The following is a 23,640-nucleotide window of genomic DNA, read 5'->3' on the forward strand; positions in this document are numbered from 1 at the left end:
CTTAGCCAAGCAGTCACTGACTGTGGCCTTGATCTGGGGTCTTGGGAGGGGCTTAGCCCACAGGTTGAGGGTCAGGGCACTCACAAGGCTCCAAACCCACCAGGCCCTTGCCACCTAAAGTGGGGTCCACTTGGCCAGGTGCCGTGGCTCGTGCCTGTAATCTCAGCACTTGGGGATGCCGAGATGGGAGGATTGCTTGCGGCCAGGAGTTTGAGACCAGCCTGGGCCACATAGCTAGACCTGTCTTCACAATATCAAAAATATTAGCTGGGCATGGTGGGGTGCACCTGTGGTCCCAGCTACTCAGGGTGCTGAGGTGGGAGGATCGCTTGAGCTTGGGAGTTTGAGGTTGTAGTGAGCCATGATCACACCACTACACTCTAGCCTGAATGACAGTGAGACCTCGTCTGAAAAAAAAAAAAAAAAAGTCGAGTCCACATATCTCAGTTAGGGCCCCAGGCTTTCTGAGTCAATCTGCATTTTAACAAGATCCCCAGGAGATTTGAGAGTACGTTGCAATGACAGTGAGAAGCACTAGGTTAGAGTAAGCCACCTTCCCTCCATGAGCCTCAGTTTTCCTAACCGAAATAAAAATCGAGGGGCTAGAATACCTTTGGCTTCTTTTCCAGTGCTAACACATTGGGAGCTAGACCTTTGGTGTGACCATCTGTAGGGCTATCAGTTCCTCTCCTCTTCTGTCTGCTTTACCCCTCCTCTCTGTTGGAGGTGCACAATTTCGCAGGTCCTGGGATACAGCACATGCAATTCAATCTGCTTCAACAACATAGATTGAGTTCCTTCTGTGTGCCAGGGTCTGCAGCAGTGAATCCCCACCCTGGCTGTACATTAGAATCATCTGGGTTGCTCTGTAAACTCCCGATGCCTGGGTTCCACCCCAGGCCAGTGGAACTGGAGTCTTTGGGGGCGAGGCTGGGCATAGGTATTTATTAACATGCTTGGACCATTACAATGCACAGCCAGCTTGAGACTGGTCAGAAACGAGAAACAAGGCTACTGTAAGATCTACCCAGGCCTGTACCCCATTCCTGCTTCCTTCTCTTAGGCTGGCCAGCTCCAGCAGGTCGGGCTGCAAGTCAGGAGAAATCACTGGGAAATCCCCTGGATATAGTAACACATGACAGCACCATCGAATTAATCATCAACCTGTAACGTGATCTCTGGCCCATAAAAAGCAGACCTGCTGAATCTTTGGTAAACTGTCCACTAGACTTCTCCAGGCAGTTCCTTCTAGACCTGGGGACCTACGCCCGAGGACCTTAGACTGATGGGTGCCCAGCTCTGCTTCGAGGCCAGTGAGTAGACCTCCTGCGAGCCCTGAGCTTGGTCTCTGGACTGGGGGTACAGGTAGTGGAGGGGTGCTCTGTGTTATTGCTGGAGTAGAGATGTGGCCATTGTAAAGTTTAGGGGGCTGGTGGGGTCCCAGTTCTGCCGAGTTGAGCTGTGGGCAAGTCACTTTGTCCCTGAGCCTCAGTTTCTACATCTCCAGGCTGGAGACAATGCCTGCTGGCTTACAGGGATCTTTGTAAAATCAAACACACAAATCAAAAGAGTGATAGGCACAAAGGTTCTCTGCGAGCCTCACCGGAGGCCACAGGTGTCCAGGAGTGGAAGGGCCATGTGCGGGGGAGATAGAGGACCTGGCCTTTTAGCACCAGTGATTGGAGTTGGGCATCTCTGGACCTGCCCTCCCAGGTAAAGAGCTGGGAGCCTGGGCTCAGGGCCTTTGGTTCCCTGGTGGGCACCACGGGTTCACAGACTAGTAGTTGGCTGTGCCAAGAGCTACTGCTGCTGTCACAGTAATGTTGTTTGGCAGGGAAATGACAGGCCTGAAAGGAGGTGGCGTAGGAGTGCAGCAGCCAGGAGCGGGGCTGGGATCCCCCACTTTCTGGCTGCAAAAACACAGATGACTAGCACAGCCTTCTCGAGCTGTGAGGGCTTCCCCCGAGGTGGGGTGAGGAGAAAAAGAGGCTGCAAAGTGCCTGTGGGTGCCTGGCACCCTGAAAGGCTTGATGCCTGGAGGAGTGGTGAGGATGGAGATCCCTGGAGGCTCTTGCTGAGCAAGGGGCCGCCCCTGCCCCACTCAGCTTCCAAGACCCTGGAGAATCTAGACTCTGAGTCTACCTGTCCCGGAGTAGAGACACCCCAGAGGCCCTGCTTTGCGGCAGGCAGTCCATCCCCTCAGCAGTGGGGACCCTGGGGCGGGTGGAGTAATTGGAGAGATCCCCCATGGGCAGGGCACTCAGCTTCTCTGAGCTCAGGATCCTGCCTGAAAACAGGACCCATAGAAAGAGCGGCCGCCTCTAGGTGTGAGGGTGCTTGGGCACCAGGGTGATCTGAACCCTGTGCCAGCCCAGCCATTGGGGACAGATCTGCTTGAAGAGCCGCCTCTGCCCACCTCTGCCACTCCCCACCCTGGGAGTGAGGTGTCCCAGGCTGCCCAGGTCAAAGTGCGGGAGGATCCCTGCAGGCCTGTGGGAGGAGGCAGGTGGAGTGGAGGTGGCGATCACACCCGTCAGGCCGCCCCGACCCCGCTCCAGGCCCAGGCACAGAGCCCTGTGTGAAGTAGGTGGACACGGTCCTGCGGGCCCTTGCTGGGCTGGCGGGTCAAGGGTGGGTTTCAGCCCCACTCGGCCTTGGTGGTGCACAGTGAATAGCTGACATGACCATGCAGACAGACCGAGTCTTCATAGATGAGAGGCTGTGCCCTAAGGGACCTTTTGCTGCCCTGCCAGGTCCCAGGGAGCTGCCCGAGGTAGGGGGCAGAGCCTGAGTGAGCAGCACAGAGGAGGCCGCTTAGGTGCCCTGGCTGCAGAGTGACCTGTGCAGCCACCGCATACCCTTGGCACCCACCAGCCCTGGTGACATGAGGACTTAGCTTCACACAGGGCTGCTGAAAAGGCTCCTGAGGCAGGGATTGGGGAGCTTTGCAAACTGTCAAATTATTCTCCAGGGCAAGGCCTGCTTCTCAAGGGCTCCCAGGGCCTGGTGCAACCCTAAGGCCATTCCGGGGGAGTTCCCCTCCTCCCTGCACTGCCTCCAGCCAGCCAGTTCCCTACTTCATCCAGGAAGTGAATGGAGCAGTGAGGTCACCTCCCATCCTCCACCCCTCCCCGCCCCCAGAGCCAGTCCTGCGTGGAGCCAGCCTCTGTCCCGGGCACCTGCCTAGAGGGTGGGGTGGAAACTCCATCCCCAACCAGGACGGGCTCATCTCTGCTGGTTCCCATCTAAGCCCATGGCGCTGAGCGTGACAGGGCTCCAGCTCCCCTGACCCCAGGGGTTCCTCTTTCCCTGTAGGGGCTGCACTGGGTGAGGCTGGGAGAACTCCTCATTGAAGCTAGTTCTGCCCCTGATTGCTGTGGGCCGGGGCCGGCCACTTGCCCACTGTGTGCCTCTTAGGATGGCAGCAGGATTGGGTGTGGCAGTTTGTGGAGGGGGCTCGGATGCCGGCCACCATCTCTGGCACTGCCCCTCATCGAGGGCCATTGCTCCAGGCTCTTGCCAGGCCCACTCCAGAGCTTCTCTCTAGTTCCCACCTCAGGGATGGGCAGTGACCCAGCCAAAGGGCTGGCCTCTGCCCTCCTAGATTGTGGCTGGTTGTGCCAAGAGCCCCTGCTTGCCCTGGCACCCCCAGCCCCGTGCCTGGCCAGGTAGGCAGTGAACAGGACTCCAGACAGGTGTTCCGAGACGCCTGGCCTTGCTGGACATGCACCTCACTGCTGTTTGTGGGTGAGGAGGCTGGGCCCTAGAGGACAGTGACCTGCCTGGGCCAGCAGCAGGGCAGGTCTGGAATGGGGGTGTTAACCATGGCACGGCCGGGGTCCCACTGCCCTCCATGGAGCAGCCTCAACCATGGGCACAAGGCCAGGTTCACTGATGTCAGGGTCCCCAGCTTGGCTCCAGCTCTCCATGCATGCTGGCTCTGGGACTTCTCCTTGCCTAGGTGCAGCCTTGAGGCACGGGGAGCTGGGCAGGCCTGCCGGGATTCACACGGAGGGATGAGTGCATCGCGGGAAGGCACGGGTGGGGCACGGGTGAGGGGTGAATGCAGATACACAGGTCTCTGTGAGAGTCCCAAGGCCATGGTGAGCGCTGGTCCCTAATGCCGGGGAAAGGTCACTGCAGGTTGGCTTACCTTTGGCCTGTGGAAGTCAGGGACAGAGTCACTGTCACTGCAAAGGTGTGCTGGTGCCTGACCAGATGGAACCTCCTGGCCCTGGGCTCCGCTAGAGGGTGGAAACCTGTGTGTGGTCAGAGTGCCTGCCTTGCCAGGGGAGTGTGACCTGATCTGGGAGGGGAGTGGCCTTGCTCCTTAGGCTGGGGTCTGGCTTAAGTTCTGATTGAATTCACCTTTTATTTTCAACAGCAAACAGCCAGCCGGCCAGCCTCCCTCCCCCAGCCCAGAAAGCGCAGGGCCAGGAAGGGAGGGGCAAGGCTGGCTAAGGCAGTTCTGCGGTAGGAATCCCCACGAGCTTCCTGCAGGCTGAGTGGAGAGGAAGGGCTGCCCAGTGAGGTGCTTTCCACTCCTGACCACCAGGCAGAGTCCTGCGGGAAGTCCCCTGGTTTCAGAGCCAGGCTTGACCTCACCCAGGATTCTGAGGGACTAACCTGGGACTCCCTCTCCAGCCTGCACCCATACCATGTGGGGAGCAGCCAGGCCTCTTTCTCTCCCAGGACAAGGACGTCACCATTGCTAGGGGCCGTAGTCTTCACAAGTGATGCAGTTCCCCGTGGGAAAACGAGAGAGACAAGCAGAGAGGGAGTAGCAGATGGCCTCCTGGAGCAGACCACAGTCAGCAGATCTGTCTGTCTCCTCTTCCGTCATTTTTAGGTGCATATAGAATAAATAAACGCATGGGCTGAGCGCAGTGGCTCATGCCTGTAATCCTAGCGCTTTGGGAGGCAGAGGCGGGAGGATCACTTGAGGCCAGGAGTTCAAGACCAGCCTGGGCAACACAGCAAGACCTCATCTCTGAAAACAAAACAAAACAGAACAAAACAAAACAAAATAAAACGAAAAAACCATCTATAACAAACGTATAGATATTTATGCCTGACTAACCCTACTCTTTCTCTTGAACAATAATAACCATTACTAGATTGGTCACAGGCAGAGCACAAATAGACATCAGTTCCTACAGTTTTCACAACATCTCTGCAGGAACAGAGAGGTGGAAATTGTCCCTAGGGAAAGGTCGAGGTGGCTCTCAGGTGTGACGGACTCTGGGATACTGGGGGCTCTCTGGGGAGCTGGTGGGTCCAGACCTGGCCAGCACTGACACTCCCCGTCCTCAACCCACAGACGCCAAGGCGCCCCGGGAGGCACTTCGCTTCCATGCCGAGACCAAGGGCGCGCAGGTGCGTCTGGACACGCGTGGCTGCACCGCGCACAGGCGCGCCACCTTCCACGACGGCATCGTGTTCAGCCAGCGGCCGGTGCGCCTGGGCGAGCGCGTGGTGCTGCGCCTGCTGCGGGAGGAGAGCGGCTGGTGCGGCGGCCTCCGCGTGGGCTTCACGCGCCTGGACCCCGCGTGCGTGTCCGTGCCCAGCCTGCCGCCCTTCGTGTGCCCCGACCTGGAGGAGCAGAGCCCGACGTGGGCGGCCGTACTGCCTGAGGGCTGCGCGCTCGTGGGGGACGTGGTCCGCTTCTGGGTGGACCGCCGCGGCCGCCTCTTCGCCAAGGTCAACGCCGGCTGCAGGTTCCTGCTGCGTGAGGGTGTGCCCGTGGGCGCCCCGCTCTGGGCCGTGATGGACGTGTACGGGACCACCAAGACCATCGAGCTGCTGGGTGAGGCGACCGTGGGGACCCCGCAGGGGAGGTGGGGCGATGGGGGCTCCAGGGGCACCCCACACCGATCCAGAGCCACAGGAAGAACGTTCACATTCAGTTATTCCGTCAGGGCCTGCCCAGTGTTAGCTGTGAAGATGGGCACTGGAGACACCAGATAGACAAGGCCCAGTCGTAGGGAGGGCAGTGTTGTCCCTAAAGAATCACAAGCAGATAGGCCCAGCATTCACGCCATATGTTAACCAAAGCACCTGTTAGAGTGCCCACTTCCTTTCACAAAGGAGGAAACATTTGGGCTGGGCTTTGCAGCCTAAATAGGAGTTCACTACAAAGGTGGCAAGCAAAGGGAACACACAGGTGAGGCTAGAGGTGTGCATGGAGAGTGCCCGCAGGGAGAAAGCTGAGCCTCTCAGTCAGTGCGTGGGGAAAGGAGAGCCATCCCTCTAGCCACCCCAGAAGAAAGTGGATTTCAGGGGAGCACAGAGAGGCAGTAATACCCATAACAAGAAACGTTGGCATTCCTGGGCTGGGCGGTGGTCCACTCCCCACCTCGCACCAGCAAATTTGTTAAAACCATTTGTCACAGCTGCCAGCGCCTCACACCCGAAGCGCGTGATTTGCTGGGTCTGGGGTGGAGCCCTGAACCTGTGTTTGTCCAGGCTCTTGGGAGATGTTGATGCCCATCTGGGTTGGGAATGTGGCTAGGCCAAGGGGCTCCACTCAGGTAGTGGCTGGAGGGCAAAGAAGAGGGGCCTGAAGGAAGGTGGCTCAGGAGGAAGAATCTCCAGCCCCAAGGATTCTCGGATTCTCAGCTGGCTTAAGCTGGGGAAGGGATGGCCAGGACAGGGTCTTAAAATTTGGGGATGGGGGGCTCAGCATTGTAATCCAGGAAAGAAAAGAGACTGGACACTTTGATGCGGGGCCAGGAGCAGGGATGGGGGCACCTGGGCTTGCCGTCCTGGGCCTGAGTTTCTCTCTCTCCCTCAGATCCCACAGCCAGCCGGCTCCCAACAGCCATGCCGTGGGACCTCAGGAACAAGGCTGTGGCTGAGCCCAAAGGTGAGTGCCTTCCCAAGCAGCAGGGACTCCCCAGGAATCCAGCACCTGGGAGAGGAGGGAGAAGCCCCATGTCCTGGTTGTTCATTCAAGTCTCTCTCAGGCTTTGGGCCAAAAGATTTGGCTCTGCCTACTGGAAACCTAAAAGCAACCTGGCGTCTCTGCCTTTGAGAGCGTTGGCCTACTCTGTGAGCTAGAAGAGCACTTTTATGAACAGACAGCGTTATTCTTGCTTTAAAAAGTCATCCACATTCATTGTAAATGCTTTGCCGATGGAAATAGAGATGAAAGGATAGGTGGGGTGCAGTGGCTCACACCTATAATCCCTATACTTTGGGAGGCCGAGGCTGGAGGATCGCTTGAGCCCAGGAGTTTGAGACCAGCCTGGGCAACATGGCGAAACCCTGTCTCTACAAAAAGTACAAAAATTAGCTGAATGTGGTGGGGCATGCCTGTGGTCCCAGCTACTCGGGAGGCGGAGGTGGAAGGATCATTTGAGCCCAGCTGACTGAGGCTGCAACGAGCTGTGATCACACCACTGCACTCCAGTCTGGGTGACAGAGTGAGACTATCTGTAAAAAGTAAAAAAGATTAAAGGATAAAGAGGAAAGTTAAAAAAAAATCACCCATTACCTCTTGGGTGGATTTTCTCCCAGTATTTTCGGTCATCGATATAGACGTGTGTATATACAGGGACTTGTCTGTGCTTTGTTTTCCTTCTCTAAATTGGAATTTGATTATGTATGTGTGTGTGTGTGTGTGTGTATATATGTTTTTTTACCCCCTTTTTTTCACTTGATCACGCTGTAAGCATTTCCTCACGAGGTAACATTCTTCAAAATACAGCTACATGTTTCTCTGTCATTCTCTGTGGTCACATTGTGAATGGGTTGCCCACCCCTTCCCCCATGTGCCCTGACCTGTGTTGTTCCCTCTTCCAGCCACACCAGGAGAAGAGTGTGCCATCTGCTTCTATCACGCTGCCAACACCTGCCTTGTGCCCTGCGGCCACACATACTTCTGCAGATGCTGCGCCTGGCGGGTCTTCAGGGATACAGCCAAGTGCCCTGTGTGCCGCTGGCAGATCGAGGCGGTAGCCCCCGCGCAGGGCCCTCCTGCTCTGAGGACTGAGGAAGGCTCATGAGAGGAGGCTTCCCAGTATGAGTGGCAGCCCAGGCCTAGATCTGAGTCCGGTTCCTGCAGAGGAAGGAGGCGCAGCCCTACCTTCTTTCTAGGGAAGAGTCAGAAGGGCTGATTAGCAAGAGGTGCGGCAGAGAGAGGAAGTCAGGGAGGTGCTGTCTGGTCCCTCCACCTGTTTCGCAACAGGGGAGCAAGGAAAAACCCCTTTCTGTCCATGCCAGAGCTATCCTTCTGATGGGGTGCTTTGTTTAGAGACAGGGTGGCCCAATCTCGTGTTTTATAGCTGAGGGAGTTCAGGTATCTGTCGTGTCTGGTGAAGCCCTGTACCTCCTGGGTACTGAAGAACCTGGACTCGAAGCAGGAGGTATCTACATGGAATGCGTCAAGTTCCACGTGGAAGCTGGGTTGCCTCCCACAAGTCCCCGGTAGAGTGGATCTGTAGTTACCCGCCTTGCCTCCCTTTGAGGGTGGGCGCAAGGTCCCAGCGAGACCAGGCATTTGAAGATGATTTATAACGTGAACGTGTATTGTTGTCACTGTGGTAATTTCCTTGCCAATTTCTGAGATATCAAAATAAAGTTTGTGTTTTCTGAATGATTTTGTAGTGCCTGTATCCTCTTGCTTGCAGTCTGGGCGTGGGGTAGGAGCTGTGGGCTGCTCAGGATGATGCAGCATTTGGGGACATGCCATTCTGTCTTCCCCACAATCTGGGCTTGTAGGTGGCCTGGGTGGGCCTCTGGGCACTCGGGCCCATGGACTGAGCACATGAAGGGGGTAATCTTGTAATTCCAGTCCTCAAGTCCCAACCAGACTTTTTGCTCTTGCCACCCTTGATTTTGGGGCACTGCCTTGAGGCTCTGGCCCCTGATTGCAGGCAGGAGTTGGCCTGGGAGCCCACCTCAGCAGGTGTCTGGCAGGGGCAAGCTGTGCCTGTGACTTTACTGTTGTTCCCTGCTGTGTGGCTGCTGGGGAGGCCACTCCAGGGGGAGAGGGCTACATGAAGGGAATCCGAACCTGTTGTGCCCACAATGGAAAATATAGGAACCTCCACACACTGCCTTTCTGCCCACCGCATAGCCAAACAGAGGGTCAGGACGCTGGATTTGATGACACCTGAGTACCTTTCACTCTGAAGTGGGATCCCCTCACTGCCACCCACGAGTGCTCTGACCTGGGGCATGTGAGTTGACCTCCATGAGCCTCAGTTTCATCATCTGTAAAATGGAAATAGGATAATTTTCTTGTTAGTAAGTTGTGGGGAGCGTGAATATGCAACTTCTAACTGAGAAGGACTCAAAAATGGCAGCTCCCTTTCCCTGGAAAAGGCATCTGCCAGGGGAAGGTCCCAAGAGTGCACTGGAATAGTTATCAGGGGCCCTGTGTGAGTCCCAGTAGCCCACGGACTTTCACCAAGGGCCTCCAGTCACCCCAATACTTTGGAATGATTTCTATGGATCCTAAAGCAAGTATTTTCATGCTTTTAAGTGTCTTATTTTTCCCCTCTCTGCCCAGATAGCTTCAGGGTGAAGGCAGTACTTTAATTCTAATTCCAGTGAACACTACCTTATTAGGTAACATCTAGAAAGCCTGATTTTAGAAAGATCTCTAACCAGAGGTGGCCCTTCTGGAACGGTGGAGTAAGGACCTCTGTAAACCCATTCTTCCAGAAAAACAGTAAAAATACTGGCAAAATTACCAAAATCAACTTTTTCAGAACTCTAGAAATTAACCAGAGGCTGACAATAATCTGAAGGATGCTTATCCGAGATAAACTGCTATACTTTGCTAAGAGCAGTGGGGTGTGTGGTGTTAACTCGTCCCACCCCTCTGCCTCTAGCTCCACAGTAGTCTTGAAAACCAGCAGCCTTGAAGCCACTCAGGGTGGATGCACAGACTCAGCTGGGAGCTCCTCGGGAAACTCCATCCCTAGACTATTGTCACTATCTGACCTACGTCTTCATTCTCTGGAAAAGTTTCATTCACAGGGCGTTGTCATTCTTTAACCCTACTTGGGGCCCTCTCCGTGGGAAACCCCTATCCCTGGGATATTTGCCAAACATAATCAGCTTCAATTGTTTAACATTACAGCTGCCTAAGTCTGTGATACTAGCTGAGGCAAACAAGAGCCTGGCCAGAGATTTAAAAGGAAGATCTGGCCGGGCGCGGTGGCTCAAGACTGTAATCCCAGCACTTTGGGAGGCCGAGACGGGCGGATCACAAGGTCAGGAGATCGAGACCATCCTGGCTAACACGGTGAAACCCCGTCTCTACTAAAAATACAAAAAAACTAGCCGGGCGAGGTGGCGGCGCCTGTGGTCCCAGCTACTCGGGAGGCTGAGCCAGGAGAATGGCGTAAACCCGGGAGGCGGAGCTTGCAGTGAGCTGAGATCCGGCCATTGCACTCCAGCCCGGGCTACAGAGCAAGACTCCGTCTCAAAAAAAAAAAAAAAAAAAAAAAAAAAGGAAGATCTGTGAAATGAGATGTCCGTAGAGAACTTTGAAAAGTTACGATACATGCCTGGGGATCTACAAGGCTGTATACACACTCAGGAAAGACTTAGAGGGCCCCAATCTCTCACTCTGGCTGACCTTGAGGCCTTGTGAAAGTAGGAAGCGAAGGGTAAGACAGAGTTAGAAACTCCCTGAGCATTGAAGGTGTGCCCCAACCCACACACGGAGCTCCTTGTCAGAAGGTGGAAGATACACTAGCTCAAGGCATTTAAGGAAATCTCTGTCTGATCATTAGCTGGCCACTAATCTAACTGAGCAAAGACTTCAGCTGGCTACACATTACAAGGAATGTAGACTTTACAGAATTAGTCCGGGAAAGTGAGCAAAAAACAACAGAAAAACAACAACAAAAGCCCCACAGAAACAGCAGCAACAGACTGGCTACGACAACAAACCCTGGAAGGGTGGGTGTCTGATTTTCAGGACTTCCAAATTATATTACCTAAAAAGCTCTAGTTTTTAAAGAAAAATTATGAGATCTGCAAAGAAATATGAAAGTATGGCCTATGCACAGGAAAAAATCAGTCACTAGAAACTGTCCCTGAGAGAGCCTTGATGTTAGATTTACTAGACAAAACCTTTAAATCAGCTATTATGAATATGTTCTGTGAGCTACAGAAAGCCATGTCTTAAAAAATTTTTTACAGTGTGTCAATGATGTATCACTAAATACATAATATCAATCTATCAGAAAGATAAAAATTATTTAAAAAACAACCAAATAGAAATTCTAGAGTTGGAAAGTACAATACTTGAAGAAAAATTCACTAATACTAGTGGGGTCCAATAGCATATTTAGGCTGGCAGGAGAAAGGATCAATGAACTTGAAGACAGGTTAACAGAGATGATTATGATTTAGTCTGAGGTATAGAAGGAAAAAAGAAGAATGAACAAAGCCCCAGAGATCTATGAGACACTGTCAAATACATGCACCAACATACATGTAAAGGGAGTACCAGAAGGAGAACAGGAAGATAAGGGGGAAGAAAGAAATTATAGAAGTAAAGTTCAAAGAGTTTTCAAATTTTCTAGAAAAAAAAAAAAATGGCCGGGCGCGGTGGCTCAAGCCTGTAATCCCAGCACTTTGGGAGGCCGAGACGGGCGGATCACGAGGTCAGGAGTTCGAGACCATCCTGGCTAACACGGTGAAACCCCGTCTCTACTAAAAAATACAAAAAACTAGCCGGGTGAGGTGGTGGGCGCCTGTAGTCCCAGCTACTCGGGAGGCTGAGGCAGGAGAATGGCGTAAAAACCCGGGAGGCGGAGCTTGCAATGAGCTGAGATCTGGCCACTGCACTCCAGCCTGGGCGACACAGCGAGACTCCGTCTCAAAAAAAAAAAAAAAAAATATATATATATATATATATACATATATATATATATTTGAGACAGAATCTCACTCTGTCACCCAAGTGGGAGTGCAGTGGTAAGAGCTCAGCTTACTGCATCCTCGGCCTCCTGGGTTCAAGCAATTCTCCTGCCTCAGCCTCCCAAGTAGCTGGGATTATAGTGTGCACCATGAGGCCCAGCTAATTTTTGTATTTTTAGTAGAGACGGCGTTTCACCATGTTGGCCCAGCTGGTCTTGAACTCCTGACGTCAGGTAATTTACCAACCTCAGCCTCCCAAAGAGTTGGAATTACAGGCGTGAGCCACTGCGCCTGGCCAATTTTCTGAAAATATTAAACTATATATCCAAGAAGCTCAATGATTTCCAAGCTGGATTACTTAAAGGCTGGTCCTCGGTCTAATGTGCTCCTCTGCCTCCACCCTAAGAAGGATAAACTGAAAGAGATCCACACCGAGGTATATCATAGTCAAATTGTCAAAAACCAAAGACAATGGGATCTTTAAAGTAGCAAACAAAAACAAAAACAAAACAAATAAACAAAAAAAACACCTAATTGCATACAAGTTATCCTCAATAACAACTAACTTCTCATCAGAAATCATGGGGACCAGAAGATAGTGGAACGATATAAGTACTGGAGGAAAAGGACTGTGAACCAAAAATTCTGTATCCAACAAAACTGTCCTTCAAAAGTGAAGAAGAAATTAAGATATTCCCAGATAAACAAAAACATAGAGTTCAATCTAGTTACATGAGCTCTACAAGAAAAATGGGATTCCTTAAGACTGAAATGAAGGCAATGATCTGTAACATTTCTCTAATTTTATAGATAGGAAAACTGATGGGCAGGTAGAAGGAATCATCTTATAAATGATGGGATAAGAATTAGATCCTCGTTATAACCACACTGATGCAGTCATTTCTTCATTCATCAAATTAATTCCAAGGAACAATGAAACATCTGACTCTAGAAGGCATCTTAGTATGAGCACAGACTTGCCTACGTCCTTGGGAGCAACATTGGGGAATAAATAATTATATTCAGTGTGGTAAGTGTTAGAATAGCCTATCCTGGCCGGGTGCAGTGGCTCATGCCTGTAATCCCAGCACTTTGGGAAGCTGAGGCAGGCAGATCACAAGGTCAGGAGTGTGAAACCAGCCTGACCAATATTGTGAAACCCCATCTCTACTAAAAATACAAAAATTAGCCAGGCGTGGTGGCACGCGCCTGTAGTCCCAGCTACTCAGGAAGCTGAGGCAGACGACTCGTTTGAACCTGAGAGGCAGAGGTTGCAGTGAACCGAGATCATGTCACTGCACTCCAGCCTGGGCGACAGAGCGAGACTCTGTCAAAAAAAAAAAAAAAAAAAGAAGAAGAAGAAGAAGAAGAAGAAGAATAGCCTGTACTAAGAGCTTTTCAACTTCCATTTCAAGATGATAGACTGAGCATGTATAGTTGTCTCCTTTTATTCCAAGTCTCTATAAATTGCTCAGAATCATTTAAACAAATATATTTCTTCCTTATAAAACAATATAGGGAAAACCTGGTGAATCAAAACCCCAATAAAAGGTGGAAAACAGGTGGGATCAGAATAAATATGGAAACCGTGCCAGAGGAGAGGACGGCCGCCAAAGGTGAGAGCAGCTCTAGGAATGCTTCAAACTCAGAACTTGTGAGCTGGGAACAGGAGGCGGTCCATGATTGCTGACCATGACCGGTAGAGGCTCACAGAATGGACAGCCAGGAATGTTCACCGGAGGCCACACGGTGAGTCACAGGGTGTCTTCCCATGGGCAGGAGCACTGAGAGGTGAACACCTGGGCGTGAGGCAAGACAGAGCCCCAGAGATTAACAACTCCCATGGATAACAGGAAGCTTCCACATCCAGAAAGTTCACCATTGGCTCATCCTGCCCAGCAGCACATTCCGTCCCTTCATTCCACTTTACACAGGTGCACCAAGACATGGCTGCGTGTCCCACCCCTTTCTGCAAGCAGGCCACTTAGGCTAACAAGGAATTTCAGAGCCAAAGGTGAACTCACAGCCAAGAAAAGCCAAATATTTGAAAAAAGTGAGTATCATGAGGGAAATGACTGACAAAAAAAGGACTTCATACCTGAAAAAACAGAGTTAATAAAGCACGCAAACCTGGGCTTCAGGATAACTATAATCAGATGTGAAAGGATATTGCATTGAAAAATCTAGATACCTTTGGAATTAGAAGCTTTACTATTAAAATTAAAAAAAAATATTAGATAGAGTGAGTAGCAGAAAGTATGTAGCTGAAAAATGTATGAATGATCTGGAATCAACCAGAATGCATTCCAAAATTAACAAGAGATGAAATATATAAAACGAGAATAAACAGAATAGATGAAGTTCAAATAACCATTCGATGGGAATTCCAGAAGAAGAAAACAGAGAAAATGGACAAAAGAGAATACTCAAGGAAAGATTAGAGCTGGGCATGGTGGCTCATGCCTATAATCCCAGCACTTTGGGAGGCCAAGGTGGGAGGATTGCTTGTGGCCAGGAGTTCAAGACCAGCCTGGCCAAGATAGAAGACTCCCATCTCTACCAAAAATAAAAATAAGAGAACAATTTCTCAGAATTGAAGAAAGACACAGGTTTTCAGGTTGAAAAAGCCCACCAGTTGCCAAACAGAGTAAGTGAAAAAAAAGACTTTCATTTTGACACATACTGGTGACATTTCAGAGTACCAGGGATAAACAGAAAACCCAAAAAGAAAAAAAAAAACACCCCAAAACAGATCACACACAAAAGAATTAGAATCATGTTATCGGTAGGCTGTTTCTCAGCAATACTTGGTACAGAATGACATTAGAACAATACCTTCAAAGTTCAGGGGGATTTTCTTTAATTGAAGCATATTTACTACAATAATACTCACATATCTTTTTTTGTTTGTTTTTTTCTTTTTGAGACAGGGTCTCACTCTGTCATCCAGGCTGGAGTGCAGTGGCGCGATCATGGCTCACTGCAGCCTCCGCCTTCCTGGCCTCAGGTGATCCTCCCACCTCAGCCTTCAGAGTAAGCTGGGACTACAGGCACATGCTGTCACACCTGACTAATTTTTCAATATTTAGTACAGATGAGATCTTGCAATCTTGCCCAGGCTGGTCTTGAACTCCTGGGTCCAAGTGATCCACTTGTGTTGGCTTCCTAAAGTACTGAGATTATAGGCATGAGCCACTGTGCCTGGCCTATGCACAGGTCTTAAGTCTCCATTTTGATAAGGAAATAATTTTGAAATCTAAAATTCTACAGGCAGCGACTCCCTCATTCAAATCTGAGAGTAAAATGAAGAAATGTTCAGATATAAAAAGACTCAAAGTTTATCATTTAGCAGATACTTTATAAACAAATGATTAGCAGAATCACTTCAGAAAAAAAGAGAAAAACAAGAAAAATTAGTATGATTGTAACCATTAAAAGCAAAAAAAGTTGAATCTAAGTAAACGTTAATTGTAAAAAATTAATAATAATTTGAAATGAAAACCACAGATGGTATCAACATAGGTGGAGTGGCAAAAAATAAAAAGCATGCTAAGGTTCTTTTCTCATCAGGGAGAGTGTTTTTAAAATTTTTAAAATTTTTTTGAGACAGAGTCTTGCTCTTGCTGCCAAGGCTGGAGTGTAATGTTACGATCTTGGCTCACTGCAACCTCTGCCTCCTGGGTTCAAGCGATTCTCCTGCCTCAGCCTCCCGAGTAGCTAGGATTACAGGTGCCTGGCACCATGCCTGGCAAATTTTTGTATTTTTAGTAGACAAGGTTTCACCATGTTGGCCAGGCTGTCTTGAACTCCTGACCTCAGATGATTTGCCCACCTCGGCCTCCCAAAGTACTAGGATTACAGGTGTGAGCTACCACGCCCAGCCAGGAAGAAGTTATTTTTAACAATAGAAATGAAAAAAAAAAAAAGTTTAATTTGTATGGTGAAGAACATACAAACAAAATATAGAGCTACAAACAAAATATATAAATTCCAAATCATGCAAAAAATAATAGAACTTCAACTCCTGCAGCCCAACAAAAGTCAGGAAAGAGAGTAAAAGGATTTTTAAAAATGTATATAGTCTAGCCCTGTCCTCCAGGCTGGCACAATCATAGCTCATTGCAACCTCAAATTCCTGGGCTTGAGCTATCCTCTTGCTTCAGTCTCCCAAGTAGCTGGTACTCCAGGCATGTGCTACCATGCTTGGCTTTTTATTTTATTTTATTTTATTTTTTTATTTGTAGAGACTGAGTCTCAGTATGTTGCCTAGGCTGGTCTCAAACTCTTAACCTCAAGTGATTCTCTGACTTCAGCCTCCCAAATAGCTGGGATTACAGGTGTAAGCCACTGCACCTGCTGAGGGAACACACTTTCTGATTTTGAATTATACTACAAAGCTATAGTAATCAATACAGTATGGTACTGGCATAAAAACAGAAAAATAGATCTATAAAACAGAATTAGGATCCCAGAAATAAACCCATGCATATATGATCAACTTATCTTCAACACAGCAACAAGAATACACAATAGGGAAATGACAGTCTCTTCAATCAATGGTATGGAGAAAACTGGATATCCACATGAAAAAGAAAAAAAATTGGACCCTATCTTACACTATGCACAAAAGTCAACTGAAAATGGATTAGACTTGAATGTAAGACCTGAAACTGTAAAACTCCTAGAAGAATGATTTTTTGGATATAACATCCAAAGCATGGGTAACAAAAGCAAAACAAGTGGGACTGCATCAAACTAAAAAGCTTCTGCATAGCAAAGGAAATAATCAACAAAATGAAAAATCAACAGTAGAAAATATTAGCAAACCATATATTCAATAAGGGTAAGTTAATATCCAAAATATATAAAGGACTCATACAACTCAATATTAGAAAAACAAATAACCTGATTTAAAACTGGGCAAAAGACCTGAATAGACATTTCTCCAAAGAAGACATAACAATGGCCAATGCATATATTAAAAGGTGCTCAATATCACTAATCATCAGGAAAACTGCAAATAAAAACCACAATGAGGTATCACCTCACACCTGTTAGAATGTCTAATGTCAGAAAGTCAAAAGGTTACAAGTGGTTGTGAGGATATGAAGAAACAGGAACCCTTATATACTGCTGGTGGGGATACAGACTGGTACAGTCATTATGAAAAACAGTGCGTTTCCAATTGCAGGGCTTAAAAAAATAGGAAAACAATATGCAGGTTCCTCAAAAAATTAAGAATAGAACTATCATATGATCTAACAGTCTCACTTCTGAGTACGTATCTAAAGGAAATAGAAGCAGGATCTTGAAGAGATGGCTACCCTGCTATGTTCACTCCAGCATTATTCACAATAGTCAAGATATGGAAACAACGTAAGTGTCCACTGATAGATGAATGGATAAAGAAAATGTTATATGTATGTATTTATTTTTCAGCCTTAAAAAAAGGAAATCCTGTTATTTACAACAACATGGTTGAACCCGGAGGACATTATGCTAAGTGAAATAAGCCAGACACAGAAAAAGCAGAACTCATAGGAACAGAGTAGAAGGGTGGTTAAGAGGAGATGGGGGTGGGGAAAATGGGGAGATGTTTGTCAAAGGGCACAAACCTTCAGTTATAAGTTTTGAAGACCTAAATGTATAACATGGCCACTATAGTTAACAATCATAAGGTATTGTATACTTGAAATTTGCTAGGATAGTGGATCTTAAATGTTCTCACCACACTCCCAAAATGGCAACTATATGAGGTGATGGATGTGTTAATTTGCTTGATTATGGTAATCACTTCACAATATATACATATATCATGTATACATATATCAAAATATTATATTGTATACCTTAAGTATATGTAATTTTATCTGTCAATCATAGCTCAATAGAGCAGAATGAAGACACACACACATATATACACGTATACATACACACACACATACACACACACACACACATATATATATATATTTTGAGTCAGAGTCTTGCTCTGTTGCCTAGGCTGGAGTGCAGTGGCATGATCTCGGCTCACTGCAACCTCTGTCTCCTGGGTTCAAGCGATTCTCCTGCCTCAGTCTTCTGAGTAGCTGGGATTACAGGCGCCCACCACCACATCCGGCTAACTTTTGTATTTTTAGTAGAGACAGGGTTTCACCATGTTGGCCAGGCTGGTCTCGAACTCCTGACTTCAGGTAATCCTCCTGCCTCGGCCTCCTGAAGTCCTAGGCTTACCAGTGTGAGCCACCGCACCTGGCCATATGTATTTTTTAAAGCCATAAAGGAGAGATTGATAAATTTGATTACACAGAATTTTTAAAAAAGCTTCTGTGTGACAAAAGATACCATGAATAGAACTAAGAAGCAAGATAATAGAGGGCAAGTAGAGACTTTCAACACATATAACAGAATGCAGTGATGTTGAAACTTACAAAACACTTACTCCTACAATCAATAAGAAAAGCACAGGCCGGGCGCCGTGGCTCACGCCTGTAATCCCAGCACTTTGGGAGGCCGAGACGGGCGGATCACGAGGTCAGGAGATCGAGACCATCCTGGCTAACACGGTGAAACCCCGTCTCTACTAAAAAATACAAAAAACTAGCCGGGCGAGGCGGCGGGCGCCTGTAGTCCCAGCTACTCGGGAGGCTGAGGCAGGAGAATGGCGTGAACCCGGGAGGCGGAGCTTGCAGTGAGCCGGCCACTGCACTCCAGCCTGGGCGACACAGTGAGACTCTGTCTCAAAAAAAAAAAAAAAAGAAAAGCACAGATAGCTGGCAGTGAGTGTTCAAGATCACATATGGAGAAATCAATCCAATCACTTATGGGGTCAATAAACATGAGAATAAACTTTGCAAGAGCCTGGGAAGTGCAAATTAGGACAGCGACAAGATGCCAACACAATAGAACTTGCTTGTATGGTGAAATGGTGAAAGGGTACAACATTTCAGTTAGAAAACTTTTCCACTGCCAGGCAAGGTGGCACAGGCCTGTAATCCCAGCACTTTGGGAGGCTGAGAGAGGAGGATCACTTAAGCCCAGGAGTTCAAGTCCAGTCTGGGCAACACAGGGAGACTTTGTCTCTACAAAAAAATTTAAAAATTGGCCAGGTGTGGTGGCCTGTGCCTGCTGTCCCAGCTACTTGGGAGGCTGAGGTGGGAGGATCGCCTGAGCCCAGGAGATTGAGGCTGCAGAGAGCTAAGATCATGCTGCTGTATTCCAGCCTGGATGGCAGACTGAGACCCTGTTCAAAACAAAACCAAAAACAAACAAAAAAGAAATCGATTACACAAAACATTGGAGGCATTATCTACTAAAATTTAAACTATTCATACGCTATTGCCCACCAGTGTCTACTCCAGAAAGTCGCTCACTGCTTGCAAGAATGACTTGGCAGCGATTCTTGTGACAGGAAAACACTTGGAAACAAATTTTATGTATTTACCAGTAGGAAAGTGGTTTATCCATATTATAGAACATTGTGATGTGGTTCCAAGGAATAAGTTTTTATTTTTTGATTTTTTTACTTTATTTTGTTTGGAACTAGGGTCTCACTCTGTCATCCAGACTGGAGTGCAGTGGCGTGATTATAGTTCACTACAGCCTCCACCTTCTGGGCTCATGCAATCCTCCCACCTCAGCCTCCCGAGTAGCTGGGACCACAGGTGGGCACCACCACACCTGGCTAATTTTTAAAATTATTTTGTAGAGACAGAGTCTTGCTGTGTTGCCCAGGCTGGTTCTGAACTCCTTGGGCTCAAGCACTCCTACTTCAGCCTCCCAAAGTGCTGGGATGACAGGTGTGAGCCACTGCATGCAGCCCAAGGAATATGTTATCACTATGTTTCTGACATACAGAATGTAGCATAGAGTAAACGCCATGAATATAAAAGTGCATAAAATAATGCGTGTGTGTGTTGGTATATGAACAGCAAAGGGTCCAGGAGGGTAAGAGAAGTGACCCTGGGAAAGGACTGGGATGGGGGTGTGATTGAGAGGACTTACACATTTCACTGGCATGTGGGGATTTTTTGTTTGCTTGTTTGTTTTTTGACAATGAGAATGAGTTTATATATTGGTTAAAAAGCCAAAAACAGTTGCTTTGGAAAACAGTGGTGACTCCTCAAAAACTTAAACACAGAAGGACTATATGAGCCAGCAATTCCACTCCTACGTATATACCCAAGGGAACTGAAAACACTTCCACACACAATTTGCACACAAATGTTGATAGGAGAAGTATTCATAATGGCCCCAAGGTGGAAATTAATATTATTTAGTCCTTAAAAAGGAATGAAATACTGATTCAGGCTACATCATGATGAGCCTTGAAAACATTATGCTAAGAGAAGGAAAGCAGTCACCAAAGGCCATATACGCATGATTCCATCCATACGAAATGTCCACAATAGGCAAATCCAGAAACAGAAAGTAGATTAGTGGCTTCCAGGGGCCGGGGAGAGGCAGAAATGGGGAGTGACAACTAAGGGATAAGGAGTTTCTTTTTAGGGTGAGGAAAATATCCTAAAATTAATTGCGCTGTCCGTTGCACAACTTTGTGAATAGAGTACAAGAAACTATTGAGGCCGGGCGCGGTGGCTCAAGCCTGTAATCCCAGCACTTTGGGAGGCCGAGACGGGCGGATCACGAGGTCAGGAGATCGAGACCATCCTGGCTGACACGGTGAAACCCCGTCTCTACTAAAAAAATACAAAAAAAACTAGCCGGGCGAGGTGGCGGCGCCTGTAGTCCCAGCTACTCGGGAGGCTGAGGCAGGAGAATGGCGGGAACCCAGGAGGCGGAGCTTGCAGTGAGCCGAGATCCGGCCACTGCACTCCAGCCTGGGCGACAGAGCGAGACTCCGTCTGAAAAAAAAAAAAAAAAAAAAAAGAAACTACTGAACTGTGCATTTTAAAAAGATGAATATTACGATAACGTGAGTTACATCTCAATTAAAAAGTTATCCAAAACAAAACCTCTCCAAAACAGACAAAGAAGCGCTAGTGGGAGAGAAAGAGGAAGACGATATTAGTGATATTAGTCCCGGGAGCAGGAACAGCTGAAGAAGAGACGCCTTTTGAGCTGGTCCTACAGGGATAGTTTGGAAAGCAGAGGGGGATGGATGCGGGTCTTCCAGACAGCAGGCGCCGCACATGCAGAGATGGCAAAGGCAGGGTGCGCTGGGGGGCCTATGGGGAGGTCAGACTGGTCCAAGCACAAGGAGAGGGGAGAGGCCAGGCGAAGCGAGGTGGGCCTGCCCCAGGAGCACTCTGCGGGCCGGGTGGGAGGCGGTGCCCTTAAGGCTGGGAGGGAGGCGGGCTGCAACTAAGTTTCGCTTTCCTAGAAGCCTGTGACTCACGGGTTCCCTTGACGCGAGGTCACTGGAGTGAAACAGTGGAGGAAGCGTGTCATGCATCATTATCACAAGGGCAGAATACGCGCAGTAAAAGGAAAGTAAAACTGCAACCAGGGATCTTCAGCCTCTGTAAGCGGAGGCCTGCCCGGGCTGGCTCCAGGCACCTGCCCCGGACCCTTCCTGGAGATACGGGAAAATTCCCTCGTCCAGACTTTCACATCAGGCTTCCTGTTAGAGCAGCTGGAGGGGAGACCGGGTCCACCACGTCACCTGCCCCCGGCCCGCAGCGCACACAGGGCCCCAGCGTGCTGTGCTCAGGAGGCCTCGGCGTTACTCCCTGATGGCACTGCGCTCGCAGCCCCCACCCCTGCGCCTGCACTGCACGCCCTGATCCTGTCTGCTGATGGGCTGTTGAAGAAATTCCACTTGGAAGACGTCTACAGCGGGGCCTGCGGGTCCCCCGCGTTGGGGATGACTCCTAAGCCTGGAGGCAGAGGGAAGAGAACCGCACACGGTCCCTTCCTCCGTCCGACCTGCACAGGGGATTAGCGTCTGCTGCCAGCTGCCCTGCTCCCCAGTCCCTTCCTTTGAAGGAATGGGTGGCAGGGTCCCCACATGAATCTGGAGCTGGTGCCTCTGGTTTGCTGGCACAGCCAGCCTGTTTCTCTCAGATCTGCGTGAAGTGGGAGGGGCACAGCCGGGGGCGACATTCTCATTTTATAGCCAGGAAACTGGTGCAGAGACTTTGTGAGACTTGCCCGCAGCTGCACAGCAGCCCATGGTATGGTCGGGACCAGATCTGGAATCGCTGAGTCCCAGCCAAGACTCCCTTCTGCCTCAAGCAGAGCCATTTACGGCTTGACATGGAGGCAGATCACCTGAATGGTCCCCATTCCCCACAAAGTTCCCAACAAAAAAAGTGCCAACTTGGACCCAAACAGTGATTGAGATGGAGACTGACCACGAGAGGAGGGCACTTCCTAATCCCCGTTTCTGGCCCTAAACATCTTCCCGGCTTTCTGTTCAGGACCGCTCCTGACTCCCCCAAATGCCCTTGGATTCCGCTGACTTAAAGGATCAAATACATTCTAGCTCCTTCCCTGTCTCCCCCGCAGGAGCATGTGCAGTCCTGGGGCTGACAGGGACTTGGAAGGAGGAGCCCAAGGGTCTTATTCCGTTTTTTTTTTCTTTTTTCTTTTTTGCTGTTAGAACACCACAGACTGGGCAATTTATACAGAAAAGGTATAAATTTCTTTGGTTCACAGCTCTGTGAAGTCCAAGGGTATGGCACCGGCATCTAGCGAGGGCCTTCATATTGAGTTATCCCAAGGTGGAAGGCAGAGGGTAGGAGGGAAGATGGGGACTGAACTTCACCCTTTTATCAGGAACCCACTCCCTCAGTGGCTAGCCCACTCCTGCAATAATAATAGTATTTCACTCATGAGGGCAGAGCCTTCATGGCCTCATCACCCACCTCTTAAGGTCTTCACAATGGTAATAAAACTTCAACACGAATTTTCGAGGGGACATTCAACCGTAGCACTAAGTATTATATTGGAGGAAACAGATTGCCCGTCGTTTCCCTAAATGGAAACTAAGAGGATATGACCATTGGCTAAAACGGGGGGAGGCAGGCCCTTGGGTTACCCTAAGGTAGAACCCTTTTAAAGTATTTGTGAGGAGGGAGGGTCCCATACCCGTGTAGCAAATGTGTGTTCTCCCAGCCACAAGGAGATGTCAGGAAGTGTGTATCCTCTTAGGGGGATGGGCTGGGGGCTGGCCTCTGAAAGGCCCGAGGCTGGATTTTTCACCCCCAGTGAATGTATGAGGCCCAGAAATTCGATTTCTGTCGGCACGCAGTGAGAGCAGCTGTCACCCCTACTTCTTGGGGTAAAGCTGAGAGAAGTGTGAAATAGCCCACACGCCCATGGCAGCTGTAGAAAGGCCCTGCTCAGACTCCTGTTGTGCGGAGCGCAGTTGACAGACCCAGCCCGTCACGAGCTTCCCTCCGCCTCATCCTCCCTGACGCCATGCTTCCCAGCGCTGCTTCCAGTCTTTGACGTGGGAGCACCAGGCAGAAGTAGCAAGTACAGGGCGGCGGTATCTGGGCATCCCCTTTCCTGGGGGATGTGGGATGCCCGTTATGGTGACATTGTCTAGAGGACTCCTTATCAGCCTGGCCCAACAATTCCCAGAATAGCCCCGCAGCCCTAGACTCTTCCTGTCCACCCTCTTTCCTTTCCCCCTCCTTTCCCAGGCATCTGAGTGCAGCATTTGCCAGCTCACCCCCCCTGTATCCTTCACAGGCATTTCCCCCAGTCAGTGTCTCATATGTTCAACTTTGTCTTGGTATCTGCTTCTGGGAAGACCCAACTTCTACAGTGTCCAACAAGAGAATGGGT

The 23,640-nt window shown here is 49.3% G+C and overlaps 1 protein-coding gene across 1 annotated transcript; it reads left to right on the top strand.

Annotated features, from left to right (window-relative positions):
• Nucleotides 1-389: 389 nt before the first annotated feature.
• On the top strand, nt 390-8,599 carry NEURL3 (neuralized E3 ubiquitin protein ligase 3). The gene is made up of 4 exons (XM_003908982.5): nt 390-1,313; nt 5,321-5,806; nt 6,794-6,865; nt 7,804-8,599. The coding sequence occupies exons 1-4, from the start codon at nt 1,286-1,288 to the stop codon at nt 8,004-8,006; spliced, it is 789 nt and encodes a 262-aa protein (XP_003909031.1). The 5' UTR covers nt 390-1,285; the 3' UTR covers nt 8,007-8,599.
• Nucleotides 8,600-23,640: the final 15,041 nt, after the last annotated feature.

Source organism: Papio anubis, chromosome 14 (genome assembly GCF_008728515.1).
Source record: "Papio anubis isolate 15944 chromosome 14, Panubis1.0, whole genome shotgun sequence".
NCBI classification, from domain to species: Eukaryota; Metazoa; Chordata; class Mammalia; order Primates; family Cercopithecidae; genus Papio; species Papio anubis.